The sequence below is a fragment of the Helicoverpa armigera genome, chromosome 7, assembly GCF_030705265.1.
Source record: "Helicoverpa armigera isolate CAAS_96S chromosome 7, ASM3070526v1, whole genome shotgun sequence".
NCBI lineage: Eukaryota > Metazoa > Arthropoda > Insecta > Lepidoptera > Noctuidae > Helicoverpa > Helicoverpa armigera.
The window spans coordinates 10,648,548-10,673,527 of NC_087126.1; the positions used below are offsets into that span (position 1 = coordinate 10,648,548).

Genomic DNA, 24,980 nt, shown 5'->3' on the forward strand with positions numbered 1-24,980 from the left:
CATAAAACTGTACAAATCACAGAGGAAATTATAGCGAACAGCAATTACTTTTTTAGTAGATATTTTCTCAAAAATATTACTCTTCATTTTTTTGTGCAGAATACTTGAAAAAACATCTACTTTTATCTAGCTATCCAAAAAGCCACAAAACACACAAAAATCCGCAAAAACGAGACTTTTAACTAGTAATAAAAATGTATACGTGTACCTAGACGACATGTAAAGAAAAGATCTTAAAATTCGATTATCTTGAAACGGGTTAACTTTTGCCCAGTGTATCCCATGGTCAAATTTGTCCGTATTGATCTATACTATCACCTCCTGAAAGGATGCGGTCTACTTACCAGTAACCCTGTATAATCAAAGGTACATTCATCTTCTTCTATATAAAAATGAATTGATGTTCGTTAGTCCGACTTAAACTCGAGAATGGCTGGACCAATTTTTCTTATTTTGGTTTTAAAATGTTTGTAGAGGTCCAGGGAAGGTTTAAACGATACGAAGTCTGTTGGGTCAGCTAGTAGTAAATAAATAATTTAATTTAATTAAAGGTTAGGTAAATAAAAAAACAGGGAAATTTTATTTATAATTTTATTAAATTAATTATTTCTATAACTTTTTACATATAGTAAATTATATGTGCCACGTTTCGTCAATTACATTGAATAATGCTGCCATGTCACATCAGCATAGTCACAATGGTACCTAATGTTTGCCTCTACAACCCGACAGTGTGCCAGCTCGCGACACAAGCCGGCCGACTCGCCTCCGCGCACAACTTGCTCCAAGAATATATTTATGAAATAATTTGTATAAAAATTTTGGCTCCAATATTTACAAATGCACTGATATTTTTTTACAACGCCGGACTAATTTTTACAGCGACTAAGTTGAGTAAAGGGCGGCGGAGGCCAGCCGGCGCGCGAGCTTCACATTATTGCAATTCATTTCTAATAACACATTTCTTATCTAAAGTGGGCGCGTACAGTGCGCGAACATTGCAATACCCTATCGTTACAGCGGACTCTACGACCGAAGGAAGAGACGCAACTAAACGCACTGTAGCCATAGGATACAGACATACGAAATAACGAAGAGACAACACCGAAGGCAGAGCCGAGTGGTTCCCTGGGCTGACGTCGCCCGCGCTAACTATTCTATTCTGACGATACCTTCTCCCTGTTTCGTGTTTTAAAATTAACATTTAGATTAACACACAAGTTGAGGGGCTTATACAGAATTTGTACTCTTAAAGCGTCCCGTCGCCGCTCGCACCCAGACTGTCCGCGGGACGGCAGCCGCGACCGGGACACGGCGACACTTGATCGAAGCGAAACACTGGTACGATTTAAACGACAAAGCACTGTTCTAACAATAAATTAAATTTTTGTGATACATAAATAATAACCGAATGATAAATATATTTTAGTTGATATAAATATTCTGACAGAGACTGCAAGTGTGAGCGTCGATAGCTGAGGAGACGTCGGCGATGCTCCACGGTCGCTTACCGTGGCCGACTCGGGGGACCTAACATTACGCTCAATATTTGAACTAACGGATGGATGGAATCGTTCAATACAACAGAGTCAGTCAGTCGACAGTCGAGAGATATCTTAACAATGTAACACTTAGACATTCAACAATGTGATGTAGTAAACATACTTATAACTGTATCAACATGAGTACCGCCACGGTAAGCGGCGCTGGCCCCGCCGTCGCATACATTACCATAAGAGATCAAACTGTCATTAAAACAAACATTATACTTACAAATGATAATACGTTTACAACTATCCTTATTATAAACATCCATACCTAAAACAATTTACAATCATATTTTATGCAAATTATATTTAGATAAACGTAAGTCATTCAGTCGGGCACAGGAAGTTATGAGATTGACTCGAGCGAGCCCCACCGAATGCCAATGCATATTTACTGAAAATTAATATAATACAATGAAAGTTCAGTCGTTCATTTCAGAAATGAATCAACAATTTATTACAAGATATAGTCATAACAAAAATATATGTGTACTCATCGAGATGTTATCTGTGCAAATTTTGTAACACACTGTATTGTCCAGCTCTAGTCGTGTATAATATATTACTTTTTTTTGGTACATGAATGTCCACATAAATTAGAATCGCAACCAAATAACTGTGTCATCACGGCTGACCGGTGACGGCGTATGTGAGGGATGCGCGATAGTCAACTAAATAAAATATCATAAACATTTGTGTTCTGTACAAGTCAAGTGATAAAATATGGTTTAGTGCAACATTTAACTATAGAATATTGGGAAAGGTTTATAGACCTTACGGGCACATAGCCCCTGAATTATTTCACTGTTCGATAAAGTTCCAGTATCAGTAAGTAGGTGTATGACACATTTACTCAGCCGATATCGTGTGACAATGAAGTGAGATCATTAATTATAATTCATTATTAATACTTAACAATACGATGGTTAGTGGGTGATGTATTACGAGCAGTTGGGTGTTATGAGATTTTGGACTGTATACTTAAAGTGATAGAGTCAAAAATAACATAAAACGTAATATCGTATTGTCTACAACTACCGCGTATTTCATTAAAATATAAGAAGTACATGAGTGAACGTAAGGGGTGATCAACACGTACGCGTGCCCGCGCGGTCGAGCGGATGCATCACGCGGATCGCACGTGCGTCTGACGTGAGACGAGAAATATGGCGTAATATGCGGCGATCTGCGTGATTTAAACGACGATCTCAACCACCTGGGCCTTCAGAGCATGTCATCCATAAAGAAAATTTGTATACTTCGGTTCGCGAACATTTGTTGCCAACATAAAATTTTAATTCAACAAAATAAATTACAAAGATTACATTTGATATTGCCACAGCCAGGTCACGCTCATGTCGATCAATTATAAACTAATTCTCATAGCCAATTTGTTAGTACCTGAGTTAAAATGGAAATCATCGTTAAAATTCATTTAATAATTAAAAAACAATATATTTTTGGTGGTGGGTTCCCTTTGTATGTGTTAGACCCAATCATAAAAAACTTTACTCCAAATCGGCGCAACATTCACAGATCTAATTCTATTTGATTAATTTTTACAAGAAAAATAATTATATACAAAATATAAAATTGATATATCTATACAACATACACTATAATAGCAACTTGTTTTTTTTTGTGGAAATCAATAACAATAAGTACCTAGAGAGTTTTTTCGAAAACGATTCTTCTAAGACCGTCAAAATTTATATTCGAAAATGTCCAATAGAAAAATTTAATAATAAATACAAAAATAACATGTCATTTGAAAATGAGGGCGTTCTGGGGGCATAAGTTTGCACAAGTTGTTAAGAAATGCGAAGATCGCCCCCCGAGGCATACATAGTAAAATTATAGTGTGATAAAAAATATTAAAATTATAGTGACATTATGTAGGTAGATAAAGATTTGCACACATTGCGTGTTTTCAACACAGTGGAATAATGTGCCGTCGATGTAAGATCGGTAATGGAATACACATCGCGCCACTAGACTACACAATATTGCAACTCATCCAAACGAGCCAGGCTCGGTACAATTAAATAGAAAGAAATAAGAAAAAAAAATACAAATTTGTCTGAAATGTGAAAAATAAACTTTGAATATAAATTTTTGGCAATTTTGTACTTAGTGATGGTTCGCAGAGGTGTGTAGTGTGTTCACGTGTACGAGTGGTGTGTGTGTGGCGTGGGTGTGTGCGGCGCGGGCGTGGGTGTCGCCGTCGAGTCACTGTCGCGTGGACGTCGCGTCGCCGGCCTCGATTCAGTCACAATAAACAACATTCGCCTTAGTACATGTATCAACAAAATGTCCTACGTTTGCGTCATGAAGTTACAACGTCAGCCGGGAGCCGATGTGGGCCCCAGCTCGCCCCGCGCCGCGCACCGCCCACCTGGAATCAAAAGAACACTGGCGATTACAATTTAAAAAGGACACAAGGCCAAAGACATCCGGTTAGACTGGAAGCCGACCCCAACATAGTTTGGGAAAAAGGCTCGGAGGATGATGATGACAAGGCCAAAGACAAGACCTCACAGGATTTAGCCCTATTCTCTTACAGAAAGGCGTCAATCAATAGAATTCAGTGTCCTACATAAATTTTTTGCTGGCTTTAGATGCTTATTTGCAATCACCAGAAGTGGATATGGTGGTCTTATAACATGGGACATCCCGTATTTTCTCTGTCCATTGCAATTTTGAGGACAACTGTGGGAGGCACTGAAATTATCTATCCTCCCAAGCGTGGTGATTCGTATGAGAAAAGGCCTGAGCCCTGCTGTGGAACAATGATGATGAGTATCGTCTATCCTTCTAAGCCTGGTAATTCGTACGAGAAGAGGCCTGTGCCCTGTAGTAGGATAGTGATCATGAGGACCTTATAGAAAGGACCAATATATAAGTCAGTAGAACACTCACCTAGACGACCTTCGTGAGTCGTGCGGCACGCCGTGTCCGCGGCACGTTGCCGGGCCGCGTCTTGAGCGGGGTGCGGGGTCGTCGCCGCGCCCCCCCGCCCACCCCGCTGTCCCCGCTGTGGCCTGACACCAAAGACTCGCTATCGCTCTGGTTCGACGTGTAGCCGATCACGTCAACCTCATCTGGAATTGAGAAGAGAATATATTAGTAAGGGTGTTTCAAAGGACTTGGGTCCTATAACACGGGTCTCACCTAGCTCAGAAGCCAGGGATTCCAATATAATTGTACCTCTTTTTATGCCAATAAAACATTTATTATTAGAGTTATTTATTAAGGGAGTTGCAGTTGTCTTTAGATGATTTTGTAGCTTTTTTTAGGAGTATGGGAATCTAAAGTGTTGAACTATTCAATCTAAATCTTTGTACTACTTTTTGTTATTACTTCTTCTGTCGTGTGTTTCCTGTATACACAAATGGATAAATAAATAAACTAAATCGGAATTCTGATACCAGAAACATGAGATGATGCTCGTTAAAATTAGAAATCATTGTTAAAGGTTTCAAGCTACTACATTGTAAAACGGCAATTTCTAAAAGCATTTGATGTAACTTTCAGAGCGTTTATGAAAAGACGATCTCTTCATGAAGTTGCAATAAAGTCAAGATTTTGAAGCCAGTACCAAAATAGGTGTCCTAATTACATAGAAATCGTGTTCCTGCCTCGGAAAGTCGCCGAAAAGCGTGTTAGCTTTGAACTGCTTTTGAATTGCATCTTTAATTACTAGCTTGAGACTTTCATATTCCTAGAAATTCTAACTAAAAGGTTCAAGGGGATGATGTTTCATAATAATATTTTATAAGAGTTCCATTCAGCTATAAAGAACCTGCGACCCTTTAAGGCGCCATTTTTCAAAACAACATCAATAATTTAAAACATGTTTAACCGACTTCCCAAAAAGGAGGAGGTTCTCAATTCGACAGTATTTTTTTTAATGCATAAGGACAAGAGAGTTTTAAAAATATTTTCCAAGATCTGTACACAGCAAATATCTTGCAGCTGCCAGTTAAACTTGAAGAGGTTTATATTACGAAAGCGCTCAGCGCTGGATTAAAGCGTTCACATTTTCGACGCCCCTATATTCCTTGATAAGCCACCAGATTTGGGACGTGCACTATATGTATAGTTATAGCTTATAAGCAGTTATTTATAAGTATACACGTGCAGGATGTAAGAATCTTGTTACTTTACTAACACCTAATAAGGACTATCTTTTTTGATTAAATTTTCTGGAAGCCCAAAAATTGGTTTTAATCATCATCTGCCTAGCCTTTTCCCAGTTGTTTATATATTGCTATTTGCAGATTTAGAATATAAAGAAATTATTTACGAAATAAGAAGCTTTTTACTATCTTTAAGTACTTATACACGAATATACAAAGCTGCATTAATTCGAAAATATAAATAATTTAGAACAACGCTAGAAATTGCTTGCACCCGGTGCACTTACAATAATGCATAGCACATACGTCCACTGCAAGAAGCTTGTTCAAGAATTTAAACGCACTCGCGTTCTGTTCTTGCTTTTAGCCTTGAACAAAGTGGCTAGTCTAAAGTACTGGTTTAAGTAATTTCAATTTATTTCGTTTGTCAGCTAATAAACTCGTTTCTATATCGATTTAATGACATAAATCCGAAATATTTATTGGTGAAGCGTAGGGACTTAAAAAAATTACGTTTTTTGTAGTCCTTACATAGTCTTAAAACCTCAACTTTGACCTCAGACGAAATAATATATAACCACGCCTTTTAAGGGACTTATAACAAGAAAACAAAACAATAATTTCAACCTTTCTAAGACACCTACATAAAACGAAGAAAATAACTTCAAGCTTCAAAAATATACCCTAGCATATTGAAACACATTTCCACATTGAATTTGTCAAGTAGCATCCCAGCACAAGTTTGTAGAGACTAATTATAACACAAACGGTACAAGCGAGCTGGCAGCAATGGCGGCGCGCGCCAATTTCCTGCAATACATGTTAAATGGCGGCCAATCGTGCGCCGACCGTCGACCGGGCCACACGCCCCTTCCGCAGCTCCGCACTTGAAAATTACACTACACACTCAGAAAGTATAATTTGCTTTTAATTTGTTCAACGTGTATGGGTTTCTGCTTGAATTGCGTTGTGTGTGCTGTTTTGTATTTCATCATTCTTGTATAAAGAAGTATGAAGGTATATAATTAATATTTGGTTTTATCCACGTTAACAGGTAACGAGCATCCTAACAACGGCTACCATTAATAGATTTCGTTAAAACAATATAATTTTAATCAACAAACTAAAATTAGATTTTCAATTCCACCAAACACGCTTTAATATCCGAATCTATTATTAATGTAAATCCGATAATACAGTTTTAATTATACACCGAAACACAAAGGGTCGGAAACGCTAATGGCACCCAACGTGGGCCCAGACTGACATCATAATAGCGGCTTGTAGACTTAATACGTAATCAATACGAACACTGAACATCCCGCTAGTTAAAGCGCAATGAATAAAGCTCAAATGCCATAGGGGTCTTTGTGTATGACACCTTTGATCAAGCATCCGTAAAACTAATTACATGGGAGTGATATCACTTTTGGTTATAGAGCGAAGACCAAGTTATGACTGAATCTACAACAATTTACGTTTTGAAAATCACATAAGACCTTCAGTTAACACAACACACCTGCCATTCAGAACTTACAAAAGGCACCACATTTGCATAAAGGCAGACACCTCAATAGACCGCAAAATAAATCCTTGCAAGTTATTACGAACGCATAAAGAACATGAATCACTCCACAGTCCTCGCATGGAAGCATGGAGCCTGCATCGCAATATTTCGTCACAGGAATTTATTTCCGCCAGATATTGAAAAGGACCAAACTGTGTTAACGTGTTACATGCGAGTGTTGTGTGTTGGTGAAATTATTTTTGGTTTCGGGCTGTTTTGTGGGTATTAAAAATGAATGTGTTAAAAATGGTAGGAATACCGAAAATATTCTGTGCAAAGGAATTGCTGTCGTTAAGCAATTTCCAATGCGAAGTTATTAACAGAGTAATCTTGTTTTAGAGACAGAATATGGGTAGTATTTGTGATCACTAGTGGATGTTTTCTGTTTGAGTATAAGTTTTCATTTCCATTTTTGAGAATCTTTTCCAAAGGGTATTTATTACTCGAATAACATAATATTAAGTTTAATATATCATCTCTTGTTAAAATGCAAGTAAAGTACAGCGTGAAATTTCATAGCTTAGTCTACTCCAAAACTGAATACTTTAATAATACCCCGTAAAACACAAAACTATTATTCCAGTATCACTATCCGAAATGCAACAATGTAACTGATGATAGCACTATTAAAGTCTCAGGTGCGCACCGCCGGTTCTAAACCGCGCTATTTGTTATCAACGTACAATTCCGAGGGTAGTCGAACAACAACGCTTGTTTTGATGTTACCTAACAATTAACTTTGAAGGTTTTCTAGTAGTACAGTTTGTTTTGTCAGATTTCTACTTAGTTAACTATAATAGCTATTGTTTAAGAAAGTAGATTTTAATATTGATTTGGTTTAATTTGAAATGTTAATTCGTTTTAGTAATGTCGTGATTACGTAAGGATTACGTGGGTAGTATGAGTAAAAATAGACTTAAAATTACTCATCAATTAAGCAATACACCGTTTTAACATACTGTCTACATAATTACAATAATGAGCTTCAACAGACAATTTTGTTGGCGCCCACGTGGGCCCGTGAGCTGATAATGACTAATGCCAATTAATCAGCGTCAGTCTACACACAATATATCAACATTAAATTCTTAATGCGATTACTCCAAACATAATTAGTTTCAACACGTCATAACTTATTTAAGCTCCGCAATGTACTAACATTAACTTAGTTACGTCATCCATTGCTTAATTTGGAACACTTCGGAGTTTTTACATTTCTGAAGCCTGGTTTCATTTGGCAACAGAATGTAATCTGTCACATAAATAGTAAAAGGCTCGTTACGTTGAGACCTAACACTAATTGGCGAAAAGTGGGTAGACGAAAGTTAAACTCTGGGGATTTGATGACGGTTGGGTCTGTAATGGGCTACAGACTTCATTACGAACAGAAATCCGAACGCACTTTGATATAACATACACTTAGATACAGCCATTAAACTGGATCCCTGGCCTGTTAATCTATTAGTTGATGTGTTCGTGAATACTTAATGCTGTTTGGTATTTAGGCATTGTTTGAGCATTGCTTTAGTATGGGGAATTAGTTCAGGGCTGTGTTGTATAGTGAGGGTTTATTGAAGGCTTTTGTGAAACATCTTTGTGTTAGGTTATGCATATTTATTACGTGAATTTAAAGTTTGGGAAATTCCGTAGCTGTTGTGTCTTAAAAGCTCTTATATATCTATGAAACTACTAAATAGATATTCAAAAAGTCAACAGTAAGGTTGAAAGTGTATTTTGCATGAGGGTTAATAGAGGTACAATTGATTCGTAGCAGAACCACAATACAGCAGAAACGTGTCTCAAACTTGATACAAAATTAATAGGCATTCTCACATTTCAGCACCGAATGTAACATGTATAATGAATGAGTTATTTATAGCCATATTATACGAGGCTAAGACACCTGTCCCCTTCGAGAGCGCCAATAAATCTCCTGCCGATAATTTACTGATTGTTTGTCCCGGCACATAAATTCTACCGTGATGTCACAGACCTCCGCGTTTGCACCTCCACAACTTTAAGTTATTTATTTGTTTTGCTTCGGGAATTTATCGAATCATTTGACCAGGGTGTTAGAAAGAACTATCATTATTGAGAAAGGGGAATGATAATAAAATCCTAGTTGAATATTAATATCACGCTTTTTAAGTTTCGAGTCCCACGTTGGGCGCCATTAACGGTTGGATACATTTTTAATTAAATGGAATATTTACTCGTTCGCTCGGTTGGTTTTCACATTATTTTCTGTATTTACTCGCAGTTTCATATCAATGAGCACATTATATTCACTTTAATGTTCTCCTTGAAAATAACAGCTTTTGTGAATAATATTATCTTCGATATATCATATCAGGTCTTTTCAATTTCGAGCAGGTATGAGACGGGAAAAATAATCATAAAGATATTTTCGTCACACTAGGATCTTATAAGGCGCGTAAGAAAATTGGAATCTATTCAAATCGAAAAGCGAAATAGATCGCCTTCAGGTTATGAGTCTAGTCAACTAGGGTACACGAACATTTTCAGAATAGAATATCGTCCTATTCAATTTACATAGTTAATATAAGCCCTGAATTGTATACTGATTTCTTAGAACGTGAATATTACAGTTTGTCCTTTTCTCTTAAATTAGTTTTCCAACAAATTGTAACTTGGTTCATTAATTTCAGTACTTGAATTGATAATAACGAATGTACTCTTACTTTTGTTTATTGTTATGTGGATAGTAATAGAATTTACGATCACACAATTAATTTATTGTAAGGCACTTGCGGTAATATCTGAGCCGATTTATTACAATTTTCTCATACAGCTGAACATTTTCGCTGAACAAATTTTATTTTGTATGAAAGTGAAAGATTTTCCGAACCCTAACGATCAGATAAGCAGTTCTCCTTATATTTAATGCTCCTAACACTGTTCACAGTTTCATCTATCTTCATAATACCACTCTAGATAGCGGTACTGCAAAATAGATTTCACGAGCTAACATTTTCATCTCAACGGAATTAACGCTGTGCCGTGATTACATCACATTATGTGTCCCTAAGTCGTGTATCTTGTTACAGATACCGACCATTATCTTAACTAGATTGTTGCTGTATTACTCATAGTTTAGGTTATTTATTTGAAGGGTTTTTGGTCTGAGTGCTTATGTCCCATGTTGGGCGCCAACTTTTTTATTCACTTTTAAGAAACTATTTTTATACTGATTTTGGTAACATTACTTACTTACCATTTCCTAAAAATGTGTTACTTACATTACTATTCTATATAATTAATTACTTAAACACAATTCCCAGAAAACTTAACCATGTTTTCGTTTCGACGAAAATTTTCCACCTTCTTCGCATTAAATTAGGAGTGCATACGAAAGTGTCCCAACAAGGCCCACATAAACAGTGTGTAGCGACCTAATTAAACTTGGATAGTCGTGGTAATTAGCGCCGGGGCTCCGCTACCCCCGGGCCACTGATAATAGCGGAACACGGAAGGCTTATCAGGCCAAGGGTGCTTCGAACCAGCTACATGGTATTCGGACACGCGAAGTGTGAAACTTGCCTCTAGTTTGGAAGAAGGGTGATGGGTATCAGGTGGCTATTTTTGTAAGAAAGGATGTTTGAAGAAATGTGTTTGTTAGATTGGTGGTAGTATCTTTTGTTTTTGTTATTTTTTTCTACAATACACTGTGGATCAGTTTGAGTATAATTAAATTAGGTCAAGATTCTGAGAGTATGTGTTATGAGACAGGCGGTGAACGTAGCTGTAAATTGAGTATTTGAGCAATAAAATATTATATTCTTTTGAGCATATAATAAATACGAGCAGCAAATACATACATAATTGAATACACCTCAACATTTCGACGTGCTGTCAGTTACCTCGTATAAAAGAAATTCAATAAGTGGGATCATCGGAGGTTTAGCCCAGCGCTGGGATAAAATGAATTCTGCCTAAACTGGGAAAAATCAGCATCAATTATGCTTGACTTTGACATGGGATGGGTTGGTATGAATATCCGATATTTTGATCTGCGTTTAATAATTCAGGTTCGTATAAATAAATCCAAGATGGCGGATGAATGGAAATTCTGCTGGTAAATATAGTTAATACAATAAAACAGTAAACAGCTCAAATGTATTTATTCAAATCTATATTTTTTGTTGTAATTGACATTTTGTAAAACAGGAATATAGAATGTGGATACGGCTGTTATTGTGACGATTATCAAGACGGATAATGGTCTAATAGCCAAGAGCCTCGGTCAAGGGTCTGATTTAGAATACAGTACTTCTTAATACGCCGCGTATTTAACTTTTTGAATTTGATATTTAAGATTGCAATTAATATGTTGTTAAATAAATAAATCTATTTCTATATTATTACTATTAATTTACGAGCTTTATTTCCTACCTCTCTTTCGAATAAGTATAAGTGTATCTTGACGTCTTTTCCTAACGTCAATATTCTCATAGTTATTATCTAAGTTTGCTCTTTGCTTGAGATATAGCAGTAATTTTTTCCCGGTCCTGTATCGGCAAGACTGAGATCTGGTAATTTAGCCTTAGGTACGATGAGTCGGGCAATTTTTCCGAAATGATGATAAGGAACGATATTTCTCGGTAAAAGAGATTTTTTGGGAGGCAAGATAGATCTGAAACTTTCATGATTTTAGCAAATGTACCTAGTCTTCTCTGTGATAAATATTTAGGCTAAGATTAATTTAGGGTCACTTCGAAGATCGATACAAAGCGACTCAAACTGATTTTTTTCAGTATACATTAAAGTACCACATATGTAGTCTCACGTTCTTCAATCCTAATGTATTTTTACGTATTTTAACAAAACATTGAGCTATCAAATATGAAGAGAAGAGGGATGTTTTTTCAAAAGGCTACTTCACAAGATTAGAGCATCAAAATTACTATATAATTTACGGTTGGTTGCACCATTTACTACCGATAACCAAACCATAAGCTGTGTACTTGCCACCCATTATTGGTCAAATCGGCGACTTTACTACTGAAAATGGTTCGGTTATCATTATAATAAAAGTGCAGCTCATCCTCAGTAAACTATCATAGAAGGTAGGTCCTAAGGACCAGAACCCATAAGGACCAACTCCCCTCAAGGACCAACACGTATGACGGTCACACGCGCCGTGTAATTAATAAGCGGCGGCGGGAGCGAGCGAGAGGGCGATAAACGCGCGCCTCTCGTAAATCACCCGCGCTAATGATGCTTTGTACAAGGATAGTGGGTTGCTGGATTTGGTTGGGAGAAGTTGATGTGTAGTTTGTGTTGTGTACTAAATGTATGGATAAATATGTATTAGGAGAAGTGTTTTCTATTGGTGTTTAGGCAGATATCAATAAACGCTGTTACGGCATATGCTACTACAATTGGTTATGCGTCTTTATAAAATTGGATCCTTTAAAAAGGTTGTAAAATTATTTATCCCAGCGTAAAAATGAGCAGTATTTTAAAATTGCAATTTTCAAGGACATATCTTTGTATCCTTAGTAGAAAATATTATATGACGTCCTATCCACTTATGTACACATATATGTACGTTTAAATAAACGAAAGAAAAACACATCCTCCCATGTTAAAAGCCAGATATATTTCTTTCAAGTCACTTCCATACCTCTTATATCCTTGTTAAGTCTCAGTGCCCCGCTCTCGAAGCCCGCAAACAAACAACACTTCACACACACAAACACACACACACACACACACATACACACAAACAATATAAACGTATTTACAAATCGCTTCCACACGATTTATGCTGAAGTAGGTAGTTTTTAAATTATCGCGTGTGAATTCGGACAGTTGAATTCAGCGTCAACGGTAGGAAATGTCAATATATTTCTGTTGATTTATTACAACGTGATCAATGGTAAAATGTTTTTAATTAAAGCCCTCTTTTTTGGTGATAAAATACTGATGTTGCTAGAATTAAAAATAAAGCGATTTGTCTCTTTTCGTTGCTTGTGTCATTGCTCTGATTTCGTGTTTAGGATGAAAGAAATTTTTCAAAATAATATTAGGGTCGGCTTCCAGTATTCAATCCCAATGGAGTGACATGGAATATCATGAGTTTAAATTTACCTCTAAAGATTGATATACTATTTGCCTACTACCTACATTACCACAGACATGTGTAATCAAAACCCGTGCCAACAAAAATCCCAGACAAAACTAAAAAAAAAACAAAATTAAAAAAAGCGTCCACATTTTACACACATGTCACCCCAATATTTTTCGTGCAAATAGTCTATTTGCAAACGCATATATCCGCGTAACGCAATATATGCACCGTTCGGTTCGCGTCACTTCACATACGCGATTACCGTAATACGATTGCGCTTCGCCGTCGGCCGTGTGCGCCCGCCCTTAATTAGCGAGGCTGCCCCCACGGTACAACACACAAAATTACACCCTATTTTGATAACCAAAAGGTCGATGTTCCTACAAACAATATGCTTCAATAGCACCATCGAAGGCAGAGTTAATTATGTGATCGCAAAATCACATTTGACGGTATCGGAAATCATTAAACGTGCGTGTTTTCATCACGGAATTTTAATTAATGGGTCGAAAGGGTTATCGTGGTGTTAAGAAATTTTTGGGAACAATGTGTTTTCGACACGGAGAAAATTATATTAGGCTGCCCATAGCTACAGGCTACATAAATATTGACTTGATACATTTATAAGTCCATACTACGGTTGGCTACATAATGCTACGATGCCTACGACGCTACGAAGAGATGCTACGATCCGCATCCTATACTACGCGACTGGTCCTTTCAACTTGGTCCTTTGCTACGCCAGTGCTACGAACCGTAGTCATCAATGCTACGACCTTTATTCCCCATAATATCAATTCACTACAATCGTTACGACATAATGAAACGATTAATAGGCTCCAAATAACTATTTATTGGCTAAATAAAGACCATTTATTTACCATATCAATTGGATACGAATAAAAACGTAATAAAGGACGGTGTTAGAAAGACTGGGGAACTTTTGAAGATGGCGGTCGACAATGGATTAGGAATTTATGTGGCTTTCCCGCCCTGAGAATAAGTGTGCTCGAGACAGTTATATTGCTTAAGTTAATGCATAAATAAAAGGTAACAATATAGGCTGGTTTTAGGGTAAGGAAGTACGTCGTAAGGTAGAATAAAAATAATGACTGTAGTCTTTGAGAGAGGTAAGTTTGGATTTATTTTCTTACGGTTATATAGAAGTTTTAAGTTAGCACGAGCGTACCCAATGAGTGTATTTTTTAAGGAAAATCAAAGGACCACAATGTTTTGATTTGAAAGTCGGAGAATATCTTAAATGCTAAATACTATAACATTTAAAACGTTGTACGGTGTTCTTTAAAAACAATGTAGTTAAAACTTTTAATTGTTTTTCTAACTAAAAGGCCCAAGGGACACAAACATTTTTGCTACATTACATGTCTACATCGCTGCAAAAATTCAAACTTATTTTACCGAACATATTCCACGTTACAACAAAAAATAATTTCACTAATTAGTCAAAAACAGGCCTGTCAACAAGTACACTAAGCCTTACATGGCCTTGAGGGTTCAGCAGCTTAAAGCGCTTTCGTTCTGCGGCATCCAGCGGCTGTCAAGTTAGTACTCTAGTACTGACATGGAGAACAAAATGACTAGCGGAGGTGCCATAACGGATAATCTCCCAAAAAAGTACTGCCCCTAAGAAAGTATGCGGGGGACGAGGAATGTTACTAGCTCTACCCTTAGGCGATTATCACACGGTACCGCGCACCGCCACGGAAGGCGGTGGCGCTCGAACAAAAGAGCACCGCTCGAACGCGCGGTCAGGCGGTGTACGTGTGTTAGGCATCAACGAATTTAATACAGGTCAATGCGACATGAGATCCGCTTCACCGCCTACCGCGGCGGTGCGCGGTGCCGTGTGTTAATCGCCTTACACGCCTTCTTTGGACCCGACCATTTTTTGTAATACCAAAAATCGTTGAAAGATGTTTCAAAGAACCTAAAAGTTCACTCGTAACTGATCATTTTGGTCATGCCCACTGTACGAATTTGACCTCAAAGATGGAGCCTGACCTACTTTTCTTATGGCACCTCCGCTCACGTTTCCTTACTCCGTGGGTACTGACTTCGCTGTCTAGAGGTTTCATTAGAAGCTCAGCGGTAATCAGCTTTGCGCTACCGCCGTTTTTAATTTTCAAAAAATCCCCACTCCTTTTGTTTCGGTAACAATTGCGTGTTTTGGCGTTGTAGCTTGTCATTTGTTTAGGGACTTTTAATTTAGGGTTCGGCTGTGAGCTATTCAGTCTTGAAGGATATTTTTTGGATGGGGAAGTGAAATTGATGCTGTGATTGTAATACGAGAAATATTGGTACGAAAGTCTGTGTTTTTAGAAGGGGAGAATCAATATATTTTTCGATAAGGTGAATATAGAACAATACTTATTTAAAAATAATTTTAGATTAAGTGTCACCAAAAAATCTAATCTAACTACATCACAATCTCACTCGAATCTTTCCCACGTAATTAATTTTATTTTTTCAAAATTTAAACTTTATAATATTTTACAGCAGCAATGTTTCAGCCATTATCAGATGTTGAGCCAATAAATTGAAAAGATACAATCATATTTATTGTTGGCATAAGTCGGTACACTGGTGAGGAAGACGGTTATAACTTAACTCGGATCGTAAACGCTTGAAGTATTTTATTGTGTACAAGTAGTCAAAACACTTCATTAGAATTTTATATTATTTTTGTTGAGGAATAAAGGTATCAATTAGTAGGTTTAGTTTAGGATTTTTATGTTGGGAAATTATCTTGTCTTATGTGAACTGATGATGGAAGATTTTTTTAAGAATTGTTAACTCTTATTGTTCGTCTGTATTATCCTAAGTGTTACTGTTTCTAAAATCTAGAGCGAAGTTTGTTACCTAGCATCTTCTGCCTAGCTTTAGGTAGGACTAAATAAATTGAACTTGCAGACTTTGTACCTAATATGGCGTATTCTTCCTTATATAGCCTATTCTTTCTAATATGACTTATTCTTCCTTACATGGCCTATTCTTCCTAATATGATTTATGCTTTACCATTTATCTTTAAATATGCTCCTGCGCAGAGAAAGCTCCATCTTTATTTGTTTAACCGATTTCCCACACATTACTAATACTATACAGGATCTTAAAAATTTCAGAATGAAAGTACAAAACTCACCACTTTCAGAGACTGACGAAGGCGACCGTTCCGCCGTCGAAACACCCGACGACGATGACTCTAGCGACGAAAGCGAGTCAGCTCTCGTTGTGTGCGTGTGGGTCATTGAACTCTCCGATAGTCTTGAGTCTCTCGGCGCGTCGCTCAGCTGGTTTAACCGCCGCTGTAGGTAACGCTGTTCCCGAGCTAACTGCTCCTTGTGACTGACGTGCCTCTTCTCTCGTTCTTCCAAACTCTGCAACAAGAGAAATGACACTGGTTAAACTCTGTAGGTTCTGCAAGGTTACCGCGGCCCTTGTATACAAAAGGCCTACGAAGGAACATGATGGGAGGTCTACAGGTTTTGCAGAGTCTGCGGTTATTCGGAAGAGTTACCGCGACCCTGGTACATAAAAGGCTTAAGAAAAAACATGATGGGTTTCAGTCAGTAAGTTTGTCAGTAAGTTTGACGTCATCACGCTGCACCCATAGCGAGAGGAGTCATTGCTTAAAAATATAATGACAGTCTTTGATTAAATTTTCATTCATGATCTTGTGCAGTTTATAAGCAGGCTCAATTCTATAGATAACCGTTACAATAACAAACTTTTGGACTTCCGATGAAGTCCGTTAGATACTGAGATGCACTGTACACACAATACATGACCGCATAATACATCAGTTTACACAGCTAACTTTGAACAAGCATTAATTAAATAACTTCAACAAAAGAACTTCAATCAGCCATCAAAGCGAACAAACACCAATTTACTTGAAGTTTCCATATAGTAAAAGCCGAACACGTCCGAATAGTTCCGAAATGTTCCGAAAGATTAATAGTATCAATAACAAGAAACTATTGGGTAATTAGACGCACATAATGTGCTAGGAGAAACACATTAATCACTAACCACTGATTTACTAACTTAGGATTTGACGTTTAACGTTAACCAGTCATAACTGGAGTTGTTAATGGTCTGAGTTGAACGTGCGACGGCGAATGGGAACTATTATTATTGTATTACTGGGAACTTAGTACTTTAGTGTATTTAGTACAGGGTTAAGATTGTGTTGAGGTTTGAAATTACAACTACTAACTACAATGTTATTCGTACATATTCCCAACTCTAGTTATTGCCCTTGTTTAAAAATCATTAGAAAAATAACAATTTTTTCTCCAAAAGTTGATTTAACAGGAATTGAAATAACGACTTCAATAGTATACCTAAAACCTTCACCGAAGTCTAACAAATACTATGCTGAAAATAGCATCAAAATCGGTTCAGCCAAACGCGCACAAAAATTCATACAGGTTAAACCGAGAATCCCGTTTTTTTATGTCTGCTAAATACACACGCACTTATCTCACATCACATTCGTTGAGCCTAAACTACTCCCCTTCAATGGATCAATATTTAAAAAACAAAAGCTTAACGCAACTCCTGTCAATAAATTCTTAATGGCATCCACAGAACATTTATAACTCTCAGCTAAAGCATGCCACGTGCATTCGCCCTTACAGAGACCAAAAGTCTGCACACAGCAGTTTTTTGTGAGGCTCTTAAGAAAATGGCTTTTTCTAGGGCCTCAAGGGACCCGCGGGAAAAAATGAGGATTACGTACAAAGTTCGGAAACTTACTGCAGGCAAGTCGATGTATTCCCCACCTTTTGTTTAACTCTCATTGTGTTTATGCGTTTATCCAACGTACACTTAAATGGGAGTTGGAGTTTCTTACCGAGTTTAGAATTAATAGCCCTAATGTTGAATAATTCAGGTTATTTTCAGTTCGAAGCCCGTAAGGGTTGTGTAATTTGAAACGCTACCTTAGCTGTTGATTTATTTTTGGGTCAAATTCGAGCGGATAATAAGTTGTGTAACGAATTTGTTTTCCAAATAGATTGCATTTGATTGCTTAATGATTAAAATTAGCTTTGATTACAGAAAAGTTGAATGCTATAATGAAGCTATTCAGTATAATAAACCCACCATGAATCTCTTGTAAACAATACAGAGAGGAAAGCTCACGTATTCTTTTTAATTTTTGCGGTATCTGGCAACCTTTAGGCATTACGGCCAGGCAGGCCTTAGATGATATATCTGATAATAAATCTCCGGGAAGTCACCGCTGCACTGTCCTTATTTTGCAGTCCAAATGTTAAATGCTTTTGGGGAGAGATTTTAAAATTCCGCCGCTTTTGCGAATGATTAAATTATGGATGGAGAGAAATGGGCGTGAAAATTGTTTGCGGGTGATGGATATACGGCACTGTGATTTTATTTTTGTGAAAAATTGAAGAATTAAATGGGAATGTCAAAATTAGAAGTCGGCCTTTAGAATGATGTTGATGAAGATTTAATTCTAATTGAAATAACAGAAGGAGGTCGTCAGATATCTTGCGATATATGTATACGTAGTAGTGTAGAAATTAACAACACAGTTACGAACATAGGTAGCTTTCCTAACGTGTACAGCTTCGACATAAATCAATATAATTGCAAATTGAACCTCAACTCAATATACCGTACATACACAAGTAGAAATTATCCAATTCATACGTCTCAATGGACAGATTTCCAATACACCCGCACATAGGCGCAAACCACAACCTTTGCTTTATCGATTTCCTGTCAGGGCATTTGAGCGTCGAACGATTCCGAATTATGTCATATTGCTATACGCTATAATGTTCTATAACTATATATCACGGATTACTGGTGCCGTCGAACTCTCGTGTTATTGCACACTATTTATTTTTTACGACCCTCTTTTGATAGCAGTAGATTTGGCCTCTCCAAATAATCCAGTCGTATTGCAAAACCGGTGATGCTGAATAATCTCTGCACTCTGCATTCTCGAAATGTTAATGCTTTTTGAAGGATTTTTGCGGAATGCGGAAATTAAATGTGAAACGACGCCTTTTTCCAGTAGGGTGAATACAAATGGACACAAAAATGAGTGTTTCACTCTTAATGATGCGGTAGTAAGTGACAATCTGGATGGTCGATTTAACACCGTTCTTCCCAAAGCATTTGGTACACAGCTGACCTATTTTAACATAATCACGCCCGATTCGAAAGAGGTTCGTGTTCAATTAAAACAGGGCTTCGTAGAAAGAACAATACTGACAGCGGCCGTAATATGACCCTTAAAACATGTAAATTTTGAAGCTGATGAATTTGAAACAACATTTCAGAATATCACTTATAAGTTAATTGGTTATTAGAAAACTTTTCCAATCTGCATGAGGAATTGCTCGGTGGTCGGAATTTTTAGCCGCAGTAAAATATAGCCGACATTGTTTATTTAGGCGGACTTGATGGAAAACGCCTGAGGAGTTCGCTCAGCAATTTGGTCGGTTTTTGACCTTTCGCTGTGAAAGTTATTTGATCTTGCAATTTGGAGTTAGTAACAATAATTTCTTGATACAAGAGATATGAATTATAGCTGATGCGAAATGGAGGGTTTTTGATAGAAGGTATAACTCACGTGAATTTCTTACCTATGCTATATTTTTTCTTACAATCATAGTCGACAGGCGATCACCGAGTGGAAAATTAGATGGACCGCTGACCTGGAAACGCTCGCAAGGATCCGTTGGATACCAAGCCGTGTACCGAAGCAGAGTATTATGTAAGCGTCCGGCTTTCAGTGGACGTCTTATTCAATCAATACATTTGGATTTATAACAATTTTATACAATCTGATCTTGCAACTTTGTTTCTATAATTTGGGTTCCTAAAATCTTGCGTACCGTTTCTATTTAATAGGAACTCTCTCGTTTCATCAATATCAAAACGATCCACGTTCATAGCTTTATTCGGGCCATCGTTTAATCCGTGTCTCATTCCTCAAGGCATTCATCCTTTAGAGTCGTTTTCAGGTAAAATTGCCTCAAGAACATTTTCAAAGGACACACGTGTCTTGAATAGATTTGGGCAATTCAAAAGTTTGCTCATTGAGTGAACTTTGTTGGAGTTTAAAAACAGAAAGTATTTTTTTGAAACTGGTAAAGATTTATTTTAAGAATTGCACGAGACTGTACATTCAGTAGCTTTCAAATCTAACTTCACACATAAATTTAGAATACAACGTGAGTATTTGTATGCATGGCCGCTCAAAATGATAGACTGTATTTTGAGAGAGTAATTTTGTGGAACTTTCCGAGTGTATGTATGTTGTATCTGTGTCGGTGTTGTCTCAAGTTGCCGGCAATTCGCTGGCTTATCGCCTCACAGGGGCTGGGCCGGAGGGCTGTCAGACGAATATAGCATTTATCTTCGGAAATATTTTTTTATTTGGGGCCCTGACAGATCTCAATTCTGTACAAGAAGCATTAGAAGCTACTTTAATTTAGTAAGTGACGATATTAGAATGTAAATTTGTATTGGTACGCCGCCTACACTAAGCTTCGTGTATTTATTGAAAGGAATGATCTAAATCGAGCAGGCAATCAATTAGAAATATATTTTGATTTCGGAGCTCAACCGATAGCAATTTACAATTAATTTCATTATAATTTTAACGAACGTATTCATTGAATATGAAATTTCAATTTAGGGTATTTATAGCTACACGGCAAAGCTTGATAAGATGTCTGCTTATTTATTTACATTTCTCTCTTGTATCTTTACTTTATTTCTTTAGCTGCTCATTCCAATTCATCTTGATAAAGCCCCTGACTTATATTTAGAGTTATATTCGTTCTATCTGCAGTTGCACCACCCCTGGTTCCGTACGGCTCATTAAAACGTTCTCGGGCCACGTAATCGTGGATTTACGAGTCGCGAGCCTCTATGCCGTATCACTCGCGAATTCATCTTAATTATTTCACTAGGCTCGTAGGCTAGATGATGAGGGTCTGATAATTTTGATCGTTATTACGTTCTTGGTTCGCAGATAGGTATGTTTTGTGGAATAAACTTCCTTAAACTAGACATAAGACTTGAAAATGGGAATAATAATAATGAAATCAGTAAAAACAAATAAAGTATCTCGACTTAGCGCACGAGGTTGTCGCCATGTGGAGTGTCGACACGGCTGTTGTTGTGCCGATTGTCGTTACGGCCAATGGTCTAATAGCCAAGAGCCTCGACGAACACCTCAGGAGGCTCTCGTTGGGCGGCTGGATCAAGGGACTGATTCAAAGGGCAGTACTCCTTGATACGGCACGTATTGTGAGGAGGTTTCTGTCTCTGGGACCCTAACCACCGGTACCTTGGACCCTGTGCCTGATATCGGTGGCAACCTATTTTTTATATTTTTAAATGTTTTTTATTTTTATATTTAATATTTAAAAATGTAAATTATATGTTCTAAATAAATAAATGACAAATGAAATCATGTATAAGGTTGAATTTACTACATATGTACTTTACTATGCAAATAAGAATAATGAAATCATATATAGGGTTCAATTTGTTGCTTTTCAAAACACCACCGTACCTGATGTTGCGAACATAAAGTAGGCGTCAAAATCACACAAATACATACGTGTACGTACAAAGAGGAATATTTATCATGAAAGAACTCAAAAATCTTCAAAGTATTCTAACAGCGAAGTTATTCGCAAGCAACATATTCCATTGTCATGACATTTCCAATTCGCAGCCATCACAACAATTTGCCTAAGCCGTGAATGTTTTCCGGGAAACGCAAATGAAAAGTGGCGTTGCCTTCGTTGGCGATGTGCTGGCTTTAACTACGATGCCTTTTAATTAGTCCTGCATATTAATCAGACTAACGGTCTAAGTTTGAAAATGTACTGGGTGAAGGTTGGGACGGACACTCTTACTTAATTGACAAGAGGGTGAAATTTTGGTGAATCAAAAAGGTTTTGGTTAATCAAAATTTTCGAAAAGATCATCTTCTCTAGACAAAGTTAGTACTAACAAATTAGCTTGTTGTTAATCTTCTATTTATTTTAACGTCATACAAAGCTCAACCTTCATTAAAATAATTCGGTTAAAATCATACCGGATAGTAACATAAATGTATTATTAATTTATAAAAAAATAATTTAGTAAAATAATGTAGGTACAATTAATAATTGATATTGTTTTAATTAACAAAGAACACAATACCAATAATTACAATGCCAAACATAAATTAAAGGCTGTCAATGTCGAAGATACCAAAGCCGTATGTTTTCACGCGAACAATAAATTCGCTAAACTAAACAAAGTGCGCGACCATTAACATATTAGATTCGTTCAGTCGAGAGCCTATTTACGACGCCGGTTTTAATTACTTACACGTTTTGAATAATCCAAATGAGTTTTCGTAATGAACATCAAAAAGCACGAACAAAAAATCTTTAATAAAAAGTCTCACTAATTGAACCAAGCTTACGTTTGCTATATCTATTATTGAACTTGTTATATTCGTATAATCTTCAAGAAAAGTACAGAATGAATCTAATAAAATCCTTCGCGGAAATTGTCATTTAATTTTAACGCCAAGAATAAACCAATTGTCAAAGGAAATGACTGAAGCAGTAAGTAAGTTTGTACTATACTCTATGAAAATTCATATAATAATAAAACGCTTGCCATAATCCGGTATTGGAATCATCACATGAGACTTTACTGCTAAGACATAGAGTTGAAATTCCTTTGAAGGTTTTGGAAATAATATTTGGTGAAGCGAGTTTGGAATAATAACGCATCGCTTCATTGACAGCGGTTTACTTTACGCTCAATTAGTGGAACGACACACGTGACGTGCCTGAGCCTTACACCCCCCCCCCTTCACCCCTTCGCACCCCTTTAAGTGTCTGATCCCAGTTTGGGTGCGGTGAATGTTGTGGTGTTTTAAATACTCACACATGTGTATGTAAATGTGTGAAAACAGAAATAAAAGAAACGAGAATACGTAGAGTTGTTTTGACTTTATTTAAATAATCATGATTGTTATATAGCTTTAATTGTGTACCTTTTAGAAGAGATATCAAGTCACGAACCTAATAAATAAATTAATTTCGTCACGAAAATGTGCCATCAAACATTTACTAGACATAAAGTTGGTCCAAGATTCGCACCTTGCGGTACCCCCATACCTGACGCCACTAACATCGCCTGATAACGCAATAAAGCGAAGTTACAACCGAGACAGCGGTCCAAACGCCTTGATAAACCATCCTGCGAACATCCCGCACCTCTCCGCACCCGATCTCGCATTGTTTCACCCTAGCGATATTGTCGAATGCCACCTGCCGATCCTTTTCACAAATGTTCACCAGTTATCTCAATTTAACGATAGGTAGGCGTGTTATGTCAGGAAGTGAGCGCTTTAAGGCGGTTAGGTTAGTCTAAAATACGGGACTATGGCCCTTTATGGACATAGTTGTGACATTATTATTACGATTACTCTGTTCAACAAAAAAGGAGTTGAAACTAATTCGTAATAATTACGATCCCAACTAAACCGCAATGTACAAAGTAGAATTGTAACTGGGGGTCACAGAAGCGTGACTACTAACAATATTCTCAGTGCCTGTACGGTGAATTATAAATAACAGGAGATTAGAACGCTTGTAATTGGGCAGATTCCGTCTAATGATAACACATCTGACACTCGGTCACGTTCGGGAAAAACGGAAAACGGTTCACTGTTCAAGGGGACTTATTTGCCATCGTTATTGCGCTCCTTCTATATGAATTACATTGTCTTTACCCAAAACTGTTTGACTTTAATTATTTTACATGCTACTGACTACTATAAAATGTTCGTCGGGTTCCCATAGACTTTTTCATTAACTTAGAGAACGCTCTAAATGTACAAATGAATTCTTCAAGTCCAGCTTTTTGTTGTCTAAATAAATAATACTTTTCTCAGAACTTTTATTCTCAGCGAGAAAAAAGTTTAAATTATACTAGCTCTGAAGGTTTTTTCCAACTTGGCTATGAAGATATAATTTGTTTAACGTTGTGAATACTAACTTAAAAATGGCTAATGAGACTTTCTTATAGTCAAACAGCGTATTATTTTCTTGGCGAGAAATATTAAAAGCACAATAAGCTTCGTTACGTTAGTAATATTAACATTGTTTCAGCTGTTACAAAAGGTAACATCAGTTGAATCAGACTATTATTTTCACGCACGTATAATCAATACTAAAAGCTCAATCGCCGAAGCAATTAAAAGCAAAGCTCCACAAAAACAATTACATATTTTTCAGTACGGCGGCAGGTAATTTTTTAAATAAATACCACGTACTGCGCGGCACGGGTGAGTCATTATAGGTTTTATGGGCCATAACGCGGTCCCAACCTTATAATTCCGACTTATTCAACTACGTGAAAACAAAAATAAATCACGCCATCGATATCGCGGAGGGAATGATCGCAGGGGAACGAAAATGTTGCGTAAATTTCTATGCTGCGGACGTGTGCGATGTAAGCCACAACACCAAATGTCGGGGAATTTTGATTACATCGTTTCGAGTTTCGATTTTTTTAGCCCGCCCTACAAAAGTTTCGCTACCATCTTTAT

At 37.1% G+C, this 24,980-nt stretch overlaps 1 protein-coding gene across 1 annotated transcript in view; it reads right to left on the reverse strand.

Moving 5' to 3' along the window:
- Positions 1-577: 577 nt before the first annotated feature.
- Positions 578-24,980, reverse strand: part of LOC110371910 (max dimerization protein 4) — a 104,366-nt gene continuing 79,963 nt past the window's right edge. The window contains exons 3-5 of the mRNA XM_064035422.1: positions 16,509-16,743; positions 4,467-4,648; positions 578-3,942 (exon numbers count right to left, since the gene is read on the reverse strand). Of these exons, the coding sequence (XP_063891492.1) occupies positions 4,467-4,648; positions 16,509-16,743 (417 nt within the window). The 3' untranslated portion in view covers positions 578-3,942. The remainder of the gene's footprint in view (positions 3,943-4,466; positions 4,649-16,508; positions 16,744-24,980) is intronic.